The sequence below is a fragment of the Leptidea sinapis genome, chromosome 1 (assembly GCF_905404315.1).
Source record: "Leptidea sinapis chromosome 1, ilLepSina1.1, whole genome shotgun sequence".
Taxonomy (NCBI): Eukaryota; Metazoa; Arthropoda; class Insecta; order Lepidoptera; family Pieridae; genus Leptidea; species Leptidea sinapis.
In genome coordinates, this window is record NC_066265.1 from 31,703,606 (window position 1) to 31,716,820 (window position 13,215).

A 13,215-nucleotide genomic window follows, 5' to 3' on the forward strand; every position below is an offset into this window, starting at 1 on the left:
CGGCCGTACTGCGCAGTCGCGGCTTGGGCGTGCTGCGGTACACACGCACGCGGCGTCCGACGATCCTCGGCCGCGAAGACTTCTTCGTGCGCTTCGCGGAGGCCGAGCGCGCCGCAGTCGCCACCTTCGACTTCCTCGACGACCTCTCCGGTGGATCATCGCCGGATACCAAAGACTGTCACGATTAGCAATAAAACGAACTGAATATTTTTCTATGTTGTGAAACTGTCAATGCGACCAACGCTCATGAGCCAACAGCGGCCGTTGGTGATTGGCTGCAGCTTTTTTGTGTCCGCCCTTAATGTAGGTGTAGTCGATTAGATTGGCTGTAACGACTAACGAAGCACCTAGTTTTAGTGTCTGAGTGGATCGATGCCGTGTCGGACCTGTTGATGAACCGACTTATTTCTTATTAATGTTTGCGCAATTTAAATTTATTTGATTTAAGCTCAATCTAGCTGTCGTTTACTTATTAATTAACGGAAATAATTTTCTTTTGTTTGATTACTTCTGCATGTAAGCTTACGCTTCGTACCGTAACAGACGAACTAGGTAAGAAGTATTGAGTAAGAGAAAGCTGCGGCCTCGAAGTAATGTGATATTTTGTATATACTGTAAGTCCCACTTATTTTCGTAAACATTTAAATGGATTCCTTTTAAACTCGAACGAAGCGTAGATTTCGGTTAAGATTTAAGATTAATCGTGTAAGTAGCGTACCTACCCAAATACGTGCCCTTATCCAAGTTAAGTTAAACATGTGAGGGGAAGGTAACATTGGCGCCCGTGGTGGGAATGCTAAACTGTAGCTGTTAGGTACTTATGTAAATATTGGAAATGATTACGTATCGAGCTAACAATTATCTACATTTTAATGTTAAGGTTAATCATTGTTCTAGTATGACCTAGTGTAACCTTATGAAATCTATTAAATTGAAGGGTACTAAATATGTTAAGTGTAAATATTGTGTTAAACGTCATTAAATATTATGCTATTTATTGATTTCAATCATTTGCGATCTTTGTGTATACTTAGAAACATATCATGATCATGTATTATTTAAAGACGAGTATTTCATATTTTTTGCAGATGACACAAGTATAGAATAGCTCACAATTTCATTGACATAACTTTATATCCTCAAGTTGAATTATTCAAAGTGCACAGCATAATTATTAAATAACAAATCTGATATCGATACTATTCATATTTATCGATAACAATCTGAAATGTGGGTAGTTGAAAGTTTTCTTAAACGTAAAAACAAAATGGCGACGATATTCTTTACTCGTGTCATCACTCTACATACGTTATGGCTGAATGTATTTAATTGGATACGGTTATGAACCACGCGAGCATTTCGTACGTTTTTGGCTTAAAAATATTATTTATAATGGCGGAACCAAAGTTTACGTGTTTAATGACAAATTGAGATTGCCACCACTTGTTATAATGCGACACAATACTACTGTTCATTTAGTTAGTTACCCTGGCTTTCTTCGAATGGCGAATATGGAAGACAATAAGGAAGATTTTTACCTATTATAATATAAACAAAGCGTCGATTAGACCAATATCTTATTCTACTAGAGTGTATATTAAATTGGGTATATAATATTATGCATTAATTTTAAATTCGGATACATACTGTAAAAACCGTCAACTTAAATTTTTCATCGAAATATTTTTACGAAGCAATAAAATATCCAATTAACTGTAGTGATTATATTTTTGACAATTTATTCGAAATACATATTATATGATATTGGGGTGTATTCTTAATGTATCCGAAAAAAAATCTCATAGAACTTTATGTAGACTCCTGATGTTTTAAATCACTTTACTTTTAGCTATATTTATACACTGTTCCTATGAATCCTATGTAGGTAATGTTTGCTCCTGTTCCAATGTTATGTGACCGATGAAGCAAAGAAAAATAATAAAGGGAAAACTGCGATCAAATTCTGCTTCAAAATAAGGAAACAGTATATGTACCAATAAGTGATGTAACTGTAATATTATTTATTTTATACCAAAACTTGAATAGTGGTAACTTGTAATATTAATTTTTTACATCGCATTTTGCTATTAACATTGGCGCTACCTGTTGTGTTGACTCTACACCATCACATGAGAGTTCTTTTTAATATTGCTAGCCAAACAAAGCAAGACATTTTGTTTAAATAAATCATATTAAAAGATAAAATAAAACCGGTGTTTACTCTGTACTGTTTGTGTTACTCTGTCTGAATCCTAAAACGTTTTGGCCGCAATTATATCGTTTAAAAAAAATTATGTGTCTGGTGAACTGAAGTAGAAATACAGGAGCACAATTGGATGTTAAGTCGTGTGTAAAATATATTCCTCAAATTGGGTGCGTATTTCCGTACATTATAACCTAAAAGATAGAAATGATGAAATAGGTAGGTACTTTTAAAAGTACAAATTGTGTAGAATAATATATAATTGTTTAGTATACTTTAATAAAATAATGAACATGGGCTGAATAAACGATTCCGTTCCCAAAATAAAATGTTGTTTTATTTACAACACACCCACAACCTTATAGTTTCGTATGTGTAAGCATTTAAATTTAAATATATGTACCTATATTATTCACTAGTAACGTATTTATTTCTTACTTATAAAAAAAGAACAATAATTTACTGCACTGTACTGTGATAATTCATTTATCTTATTATTTTACGGCCGTTTTCAATAACCTATCTATCCATAGTTAAAGTTACTAGAGGTAGACAAATCTATCCTTTTACGCTTACTTACATTTCAATAACCTATCGACTTAAAGCATGGACTATAACTATATTAGACATAACTATGGATAGATAACATGTTGTCATTAAACGGTGACAGCAATGTATCCGTAACTAGAGATACGTTATAGAAAATGGCCGTTAGTAACTGTATGATACAGCAATAGACAAAGATTAATGGGTGTGGCTAAAATAATAACTCAAGGCTATCTTTTCACATAACCTCAAAATCGACGTTATTTTGTTTAACACAATAGCTAGCAACGAATAATTGTTATACATTTCTTTTATTTATCTATGAGTCAAAGAATAATTGATACTTGAAGGAATTGGCAGACATCGTTACCTCTCTGTAAGGCCAAATGTATCTTGTGACGAAGGTACGTGCCATGCCACACCTTTCCCTTGGATCACATCTGTTTTTGTGCTGATCATCGCCAAGCACCACCGTCTCCCTCAAGGGCAACAATCAACTTTCCATAATATTTGGTTTCCATAATGGTGCAATTCATATTTCCTCCACTTTAGGTTTTCGGCAGTATCGGTTGCCGATTTGGCCAATTACTGTTCGTGCTCTCACTGTACTATCGACAAAATTGAATTGTGACCCTCCTGTAATGTCATTTTTCTACAGTTATACAGTTATGAAGGTAAAAGAATTTTCAGCAAAGTAAGTAGGTCATGAAACAATTTTATCGATGGTAGTAGAAATGTCTAGAAATAATTTTCATCAAAATCGTTTAAGCCAGATATGAGTTTTATAAGATTTTGTTAAGAACCAGATAGACGAAAATTATAATAAGAGTTTCTTCTGAGAAATCTTTCTTAGTTTTTTTATCTACCAAGAATTTGCATCAGTGCGTCATAAAACGATTTTTAACACTAATTTAAGCAAAATTACAGATAGACTACAAATTTATATAGAGGTACCTAAAGAGAGAGTGTGTTCTAAAAACTTATTTGTACACTACTCACACTGACAATAAATGTAAATAAATAAAATTGTAATCGATCTACCACTAGTCGCGATTAGCGCTTGGTTGTTGCCAGTATACATAGTTTCGATTATAGTTAACTAAACTCCTACAGCTCCAGACTTCCCGCACTGAATTATTGTTTCTTGTTTGGGTGACCTGAAAAAAATAAAAGGCAATATGAACAATTTTTTTACACCAACTTCTGGGGATTCTGTTCGAAAATTTCAGAGACAAATCCATCCAGCTACGATATTATATATATACGATATACGCTCCCCTGTGCGTTCAGTACCTCAGGTTACGGATGTTTTTGTAGTTTTCCAATTGCAAAAAACGTAAGTACAATGTGAGATTATACTGTCAATGCCGAAATGACATTTTTAAAGATTGTGTGCTTGGTTTGAGTCTACATACAGAATGCACTACCCGTCCGCCCGCATGGCCTAGAGTTGAGAGTTCTGGCCTTGCAGAGTTCCACGAGTCAAAAGCTCCTGTGACAGCCTCCTCAACGCAAAACACGGGTCCAATTGGTTTAAGCATGGTTTCATAATTACCAAGTTACCCGGTCATTCAGTCGAAGAGATCAGTGGGAGCCGATTCTTCGGTAGGGATCGCGTTTAACTCCTATATATTACGTAATACCGAAGTGATACGTTTTAGTAGTTGAGAAAGATCATAGAGTACATTCGGAAGGATTATTTGTCCACCGTCCCGTAGTACCGTCGGAGCAAAATTCAATGGAATTTGTAAAATGGAAGACCAGTCAAGTATGGATTTTGGTCTTAGCCGAAACGTTCACAAGAAACTAACAAACTAAGATTTGTGAATTTCTTTTTAGATACTTAATACGTTTTTTCATAGATTATGACTAGACTAGACCCCCGTGCATTGGAACCACCAATAACCATGCTTTGTTACGCAATCAATACTTTTGATTGGTGATACTTGAAGTATAATCTTAGAACTACCGTCTATTAGCCTGGCGGCCTGTACTCATATAATCGCACGGGGTTTCTACTATTATCAATAGTTAAAGACTAAAATTCTTCCGCTTATGGCGACTTCAGACCAAACTATGTTTAACAACATTCATGAAATTACGCATGTTTTTATGCATTCTCATATTTGCAATTTTAACATGCAACTCTAATGCAATATGAGACAGTGGAATGCAACACAATTTATAGATTAGGTGACATGTACCCCCTTATTCATAATAGTCTGCTAACATAAAGCATTGCTAATTCTCACTCTGTCTTCTTCTATTGACCTAAGTCAGAAAGAGAAAAAACACTCCTTAGCGGCTGTTTTAAGTTAGCGGACCATTATGAATAAGGGGGGTAGTATCTACATCGCATAAGTTGCTGAGAAAAAAGCGATGGATACTTCTAAAGTGAGTGAACACGGTGAGCATTGAAAAACATTTAAAAAATAAATTATATATTTATAAATACTTAAACGTTACACTGTCATGATCAACAAAATACCTCAAAATCACAGACATAAAATAATTAATTGAACTCAAAAACAATATTATGCCTAACACTATTATATAAAATGTACTCTATAAACCTGTAAAATTTTATTTTTAAATATAAATTAGTAGAAGTTTAACAAAATCATGTCCACCTTAACTTACATCTACATTTTTAATAAGTTAAAATGACCAATATACAAATAATTTAATTTACATAACTTTAATTCGTGACAAAACGTTGTGAGAAATAATCACATATATATTATAATTAATTTTAAAATCCATATAAAAATAATTCTAAATAATTAAATCAAAATTCTGTTACGTTGCACATCTTCTTTAACCAAATCATGCATTCCCAAATTACTTAATTGTTAACTTTTGTTGTAACATAAGTATCAATTATCACTGTCAAATAACTATTTGCGTTACTCCTATACTCCCTATAATTTATGAGTACCATTAAAATACATAACACACAAATATTTTTAAGCAAAGGCAAATAAATATTTGCAATAATAATATACAACATTTCAACTAATTATAATATCTAAGTCAAAAAGTAAGTAATGGTCTGTTCAAGCAAAATTCATATTGCGTAATACAATCAAGTGAAAGTATTTATAAATTTAATTAAAAAATAATTGTGACGATTGCGTAGTTACACTAAAATAACTTACTAATAATAATGATTGTCATAATTAATTAAGTCCAGTTGGATAATTAGTGTAGCACCTAATAATTAGCAGCCAACAAATTGTTCAATGAAGCAACAGTAGATTAAAATGTCCTCTTTAGAATTTTTGTTGCAGATAGTCACGTGTATCTTACTAGATAGCCACGTGCATCTCACTAGATAGCCACGTGCATCTCACTAGATAGCCACGTGTATCTCACTAGATAACCGTGTTGTATCTTACTAAGTAGGTAAGTGTAATATATTACTAAATCGGTTTTGTTAACGTCTTAAAGCCATGTAAAATATTGCTTCAGACGGTTTCGACGTAGAGATGTATCAGGAAAGTGTGTTGTCTGACCAAGTAAAAAGTATATTTATCGAGCCATCGTAGTCAACAAAGTCTTATGCGAAAGTGCTGAAAACAAATCTTGCATCTTGCTGTCAATAGCAAAAAATAAGATGGCGATAAACAGGTGACAGATTAAAATATTAGTACACATTACGTAAAGTTTAGAAAATAAACTGGAATTCAATAAATAACAATTAAGCTAATACTTATAAGTAACACAAAACTAGCAATGTAATGTATATAAGTACATAAAACTATAAAATAAATAAAACTAAGGCAACAAACTCCTGTAAACTGAAACCACAGCATCACCGAAAAATTATTAATTTTAAGACAATAACGCTTAAAATTATTCAAACACATTCAGTGTGTTTACTCGTCGAAATTACATAACAGGATTTCTACCACCAAACTGTTATTCAGAAAGTACTAAGTATTAGTGACGAAAAACAAAAAAAAACACCTTTCGAAAATCATCAAAATTATTGCACATAAACGGTTATTTGCTGGTACGTCAAAACGTGTTTCAATAAAATTGGCTAGGGCGACTATATCGGGTGCCAAATATAATACGTTGACTATTATTTGATAATTTATAGGTCTGTCAAGGTATCTCGATACAATAAATATAGTGATCTGTTTTTAATACCAATGTCATACGGTGACCTAATAGTTATCGAAGCAGTTATCATCAAATTGACACAAGTGGGAGGCTGTTTTACAAATGATGTGGGCTTTATCAGTCGTGAAGCATTATTGTGTTTCGGTTGGAATAACGGCGTAACTAGTCAAATTGCCGGGCTTACTCTGTGATGTTAATAAACGCGGAGTAAAATTACTCCAAATTTAAATCTTTTTGTCTATACTTTAACTTTGTTACAACAGAATTACATGACAGGGAGAAGTAATTTTAATCTTGGAGTAACTTTTCACAAATGGTTCAACATATTGTTCACAATCTTAATTATATGTATATATATTAATATTTCCGATAATGGTAAGCATTCTGCATACTGACTAGACGTAAAATATTAGGAATATGTATTATATATGGAGTAGAGAACAATTAATCCTTATACCTACTATCAAACGACCAATCTTTGTATCTATATTTTGCGCAAATCGAAATGCGAAAGGCGAGAAACCTATCTAGCTTGGTCTAATCCCTGGGAAGACATGTTTTACCGAGTTTACACACCGATCAAAGGTGTCACAATATGTGTGTATCCCAGGACCTAAATACTCAACAAGTAATAACATTTACCATTACATGATAGTTTATCAACCACACTCGCAGCATTCCCGCGTGGTATGATACAAGGCTGGTCTGATGTCTAAAACAAATGCCAGCTCTAGTGTTTCCGGTAGCTAAATATAGCGAAGCGATCAAAAGAGAAGCGTAGATAGTTATTTGTACAATGTACACTCTCTGCGCCTCTATCACTCCCCACGATCAAAGTGTCTCAACACCAAACGGTAATAAGCATTACTGAATCGAACAAAACTGTATGCCTGCAGCATTGACTGCCGAAGAGGAATACCGGTGCAAGCAATGAGAAAGTGCCAAAATATCAACGTAATTAAATTCATTTCTGCGAGAAATCGTGTGTCACACATAGCATAGCCCGATGAAATAACGATTTAAAAAAGTAATAATTGTGAATATTTTCTCTCGACGACTAGTTTAGTCATTAACATTTAGTCAAATCACGAAAATACATTTCATTGCAAGGTCAACACAATGTGTTCACATTCTTCCAAATACAAATATTAGCTCAGAACAAAACATTTGTTTTTTGAATAAATCTGGAATTTTATATGAAAAGCTGACCCAGCAAACGTTGTATTGCCGATATTACAATCGCGATACAAAAGTAACTGTTAATCGTAGATGGGTGAAAATTTGAAGTTGTATGTATTTTTTAATGTTGACTCATAATCAAACAAATTTAAAAAAAAATGTCAAAATTATAAAAAAAAAAACATTGGCGTGGACCACCCTTAACATTTAAGGGAATGAAAAATAGATGTTGTCCGATTCTCAGACCTACCCAATATGCTCTCAAAATTTCATGAGAATCGGTCCAGCCGTTTCGAAGGAGTTTAAATACAAACACCGCGACATGAGAATTTTATATATTAGATAAAAGTAAACGATCGTCTATTGCAAACACACAAACGTTATCGATAACTTCGATCAATTTCGATAAATTAATATTTACCATGTTATTGTGTTTATTTTATAATAAAAAAATAATAATAAGATTATAAATAGCCCGGAGAAGACTTTACTGTTATAGTAATAATATTATGAAAAGTCAACGAAGAAAGGAGAGGGACCAAAATGATATAAAGCGAAAGAATTGGTATTTGTCTTTGTAAAAATTTGGGAAATATGAAGACATAATTATAATTAACTAATATAATATACGAGTTAACATCTACTCCAGTGGTGTAATTAAAACTATTTTTTTTAGTAATGAAATATAACACTAATGTGATAATAATGGCGTATTGATATTATGTCGTTTTGACAAACAACCGCGTCTACTTTGTGGATGGAAGGGCGCCATGTTGAATGTAATCACTATACAATATAAATTTTCTATTTTAGCATGTTACTTACATTTAAATAGCAAACCATTTCCATGTAAAATAAAATTTGGAATAATGGTTCTTATCTTTTAATTTCCTTCTAAGCGTCGTCGGTAAATTGTATGCAAAAGTGTTGATTGAAAGAGTTGTGAATGAAACAGACAAAAAGTATGGGATGCACAAGCGGGATTTAAAATGGGATGTACGGATCAGGTCTTTTCCTTGCGGTGCATAGCCGAAAAGATTTTGGCTAAAAACAAGGTCTATTGGGCGTTCGTGGATCTAGATAAGGTCTATGATAGAGTGTTGAGGAATGAATTGTGGTCAGCATTGTCCGCGAACGGTGTGAGCAGTGTCCTCATACGAGCATTGCAATCTCTTTATATAGATTCTAGTGCTTGTGTAAGGATAAACGAGGCATACACTGAATGGTTTAATATGGAAAAAGGTGTTAGACAGGGATGTGTAGCGTCACCGTGGCTGTTTAATCTGTTCATAAACAATTGCTTGACAGATTTAAAAGAAAATGAGAGTGGGTTGAGAATGAATGAGTTACTCGTCAAACGTTTTCTCTATGCTGATGACCAAGTATTACTTGCATCTATGGCCGAGGAGTTGCAGGAGATGGTAACTGCTATGAATGGAGCTTTTGGTACAAAGGGAATTAATTAATTATTGAGATAAGAGCGTTGAGTGGTATGATAGGAGTTAAACTTAGTGACAGGATAAGAAATAGTGAGATAAGGAAACGTCTGAAAGAAGATGTTGTGACAAAAATTGAGAAAGGTATGCTGAGATGGTTTGGACATGTCGAGAGATCATTCATATGAAGAACGATTGACGAAGAAAGTATATAAGGCCAGTGTGGATGAAAGTGTTGGATGTAGACCTAGGCGGACGTTTCAAGATCAAATCAGGGACGTCTTGAAAAAAGGCCAGGTCAAAAGTACCCTCAACCGGAGGGCACGTATGAAAGAAATAATGAAAGTGGACGAAGCGAAACAAGTATGTAAGGATCGTAGCAAGTGGAAAGAAGTGGTCTCTGCCTACAGGAAAGAGGCGTGATTTTATGTATGTATGTATGTATGTATCTTTTAATTTCTTATTCAATCTACATAAACTATTATGTTATGGCCTGAACGAGTTCATTATTTTCATAAATATTTAGAACCATTTAAGATCCTTATTTTAAATATACAAAATTTTTAAGAAAGTAATTTAATTTTCTTTTTCTCGATCTTTTTTAGTTTCATATTATTAATAATGTATCAGCCTCGATGCGGGTCACGAATTCGGGCTTAACGGTTTTACTAACGCGTATTCGTTTTATTATTGTTGTTTTTTATTATTCATTTAATTCGTAATAAAGCGGTATGTTGTGACGGCAGGTGTTAGTATGCTTCACGCTTATCACTCGGCTAATTACTTGGCACGAGCCTTTGTCTGAATCGTGCCGCTAAACGCTACACGCAAACGATCCTAAACAATATTTAAACAAACATAATAGATAAATGATTAATATTATAACATACATAGTATTTATATAAATGTGTTGACATAAACAAGAAACTCTATTTCATAAGTAATATTAAATAATATGTTCACCTTATTTTTTTCCATTGTAGGTTATAATACTACAATAATTGTTTCTTAAATTCTTATAGTTCAAAGGTTACCCCAAATAATTTAATTTGAATAGAGTTCATTTTTTGACTTTAATATAATAATATAATTTTATATAATAATTTCATACAGAAGTTCACTTCTGTATGAAATTATTATATTGAAGATTCATCTTCATAAGATTCATCTTATGAAGATTTTTTTTGATTGAAAGCATTAAATATTTGAAGATGTAAATTAATCATCGTCGAAATAATAAAAATGACACAAAATGGAAATTAATTAATATCTAGAAAATATCATAGTCAACTGTCGTGTTGTCTCGGAACATTTAAGTACAACCACAATTCTATAGAAATTCATCGACAACGCTTATGAAATTCTCAAAATATGCTTCCTGCAATAACTGGCAATAGTCGGTTTTTCAATTATTTTCTTATGGAAGAGGAGACCAAACGAGCACAGATACGGGTTTACCTGATGGTAAGGGAACAGACAAGAGACATTGTCTTATAAAGCGTCGAGAAAATATATTACGAATTCGAATCATAAACCGAATTCGTAGTGGCGGAGGCAACGATTCAGCCGGGGGGATCTGTATTGAGAGTCGACGGTACTACTTATCTGGCCTGTATATACAAATCATTAGGAACAAACATCAGAAGATACAAATCATTAGGAGTGTGACTAAAAAGTAACTTTAATATAATACACAAAAATAATTCACAATATGTGAGTCAAAAAGCTCTACTTATAATTTTTTATCATCTTGGCGTCACGCCTTTGCCACACCGTCTTTAGATCGTCAGTGACGCACACTGGGTATAGAGAGAGAGGAAAAATATAACCAAAACAAATTGATTCCAAATACAGTAGAACATAAAAGTCGAGTCTCGACACGTGAAAAACGTCACAACTCGAAAAATATTGTGTTACCTTCTCTTCAAGCTTTCGCGAAATCTAAGCTCTCTATAATCAAAATAAACAGTCATGGCTTGCAGAGAACAAGTAATTTCATAAGGTATCTCACGATATCTAGGTACATGTTATTATTATTTATAGGTAAGTACTACAACTTTTCATCTCTTAAACATAACGACCTATATTGCCCAATGTTTAGTGACCCTGCCTACTGAGCTGAGGTGCCGGGTTTGAATCCCGGTAGGTTCAAACATTTATATGATGAATATGGATGTTTGTTTCCGAGTCATGGATGTTTATATGTATTTATGTATGTTTAAGTAAGTATATCGTATTAAAGATATCGTTAACTCATAGCACAGGCTATGCCTAATTTGGGGCAGGATACTTTGTGTGTCAATATCACTATCTCTTAAATATGACTGACGGTGTTAAGTCTGTGAAATACTATCATATGCTGACGGCAGTGAAGTTATGACAGTCGTAATGCATCACCAACCACTGTAACGTTACAACCCTACACTCACCTATTATGAGAGCGGGCGCTGAGCGTCGTGCGGTGTTATGACGTCACGCGGCCATTTTGCGCTGAGTGAATTATCTAATACCGACGCGAAGTAAGCTCTGAAACTAGTAATTGTTGTTATCGAAACAACGACTAATGTATAACTTGCCTACATCAATACAGGATGGAGATTGTAAGCACATTAGATACCATAACATGTTAATCAGGTACTAACAATACGTTCACCAGATTTCAATACATAATTTAGATCATAGTTAAGCGATACATACTAAAGATGAAACGGATAGTGGTTTGGCCCGATACCGGATATTCGGCAAGCTACGAGCCCGGAGCGTCGGATATCCGGCTACCGGTTATTCAGCCCTTTATCGCGTTACACAAATCAGTCTGATTTGAATATGGGCGCGCTGAACGAGATCCAAGATGAAATGAGATCCAACTTCACATGTGAACTTCACGACACTTTTTGGGACTGGTTCAATTTAATGCCATAGGATAATAGTGGTAGTCATGTCCGCGATCAAGAAAAACAAAATCCAATAGATAAGGAGATTGAATTTTTACCGGATAGTTACCGGATATTCTTTTCGTCTCTACTGTATACATATAAAATATGACTTGATTCATTGATCTGGAATTGCAAAAAAACAATTATGTTGTATTAAGTAGTCGCTTTGCCCTTACAAAAACTTTTCTTATAAATTACCTACAATCGTTTGGTAATCAAATAGTTAAGTATATATTATTTTTAGTAATACATATTCTTATTTACATTATCTAGCATTTCATACTGAAATAATAAATACACCGATCTATACAAATATATACAACCAGATCTTGGTCTTTCTAACTCCATTTCGCCGGTTTCTTGCTTCCAGAACCACATGCAGAATTGGCACTCACTCTCTTACTATCACCTCCCGAGAAAACATTACCGCGAACTTCCGACGAATGTCCACTGAAAGCAAAAATGTACCTTATAAAAATTTAGAAATGTTTTGTATTTCTCTGTATTAACAAAACTATATGATCCAAAGAAACTCACAATTTACAATAATATTAATGTTAATAAATTGAATACTTAGAAGAGCATTAATGCCTTAACATGAAATCATTTGAATGAACTTTAATATGAAATCATTATTCATACTTCTTACATGAAACACAGCTTCATAATATTTTTAATGAGAAAAAGTGAAGAGACTAACAAGAGGTTCGTCTGACGGTAGGTGATACGCCCTGGTTAGCACAATAGAAGATTCTTGAAAGATCCAAAATATGAACGGCACTAGCTA

At 33.7% G+C, this 13,215-nt stretch overlaps 2 protein-coding genes across 5 annotated transcripts in view; one reads left to right on the top strand and one right to left on the bottom strand.

The window, feature by feature from the left end:
* Window positions 1-2,532, top strand: part of LOC126969783 (uncharacterized) — a 242,924-nt gene extending 240,392 nt beyond the window's left edge. Inside the window, exon 11 of the mRNA XM_050815722.1 lies at window positions 1-2,532. Coding sequence (XP_050671679.1) covers window positions 1-188 — 188 coding nt within the window. The 3' untranslated portion in view covers window positions 189-2,532.
* LOC126979888 (ero1-like protein) overlaps window positions 2,526-13,215 on the bottom strand; it is a 26,554-nt gene continuing 15,864 nt past the window's right edge. Inside the window, exons 2-3 of one of the 4 annotated variants that reach the window (XR_007732949.1) lie at window positions 3,791-3,906; window positions 2,526-3,385 (exon numbers count right to left, since the gene is read on the bottom strand). Coding sequence is in view for 2 of the 4 variants with exons in the window: in XM_050829502.1 (XP_050685459.1) it covers window positions 12,767-12,878 (112 nt within the window). In the remaining 2 variants the exon portion in view is untranslated. Of the gene's footprint in view, window positions 3,907-5,173; window positions 12,879-13,215 lie in introns of those variants that run through there. The other 3 variants (XR_007732941.1, XM_050829573.1, XM_050829502.1) reach the window with 3 other exon arrangements.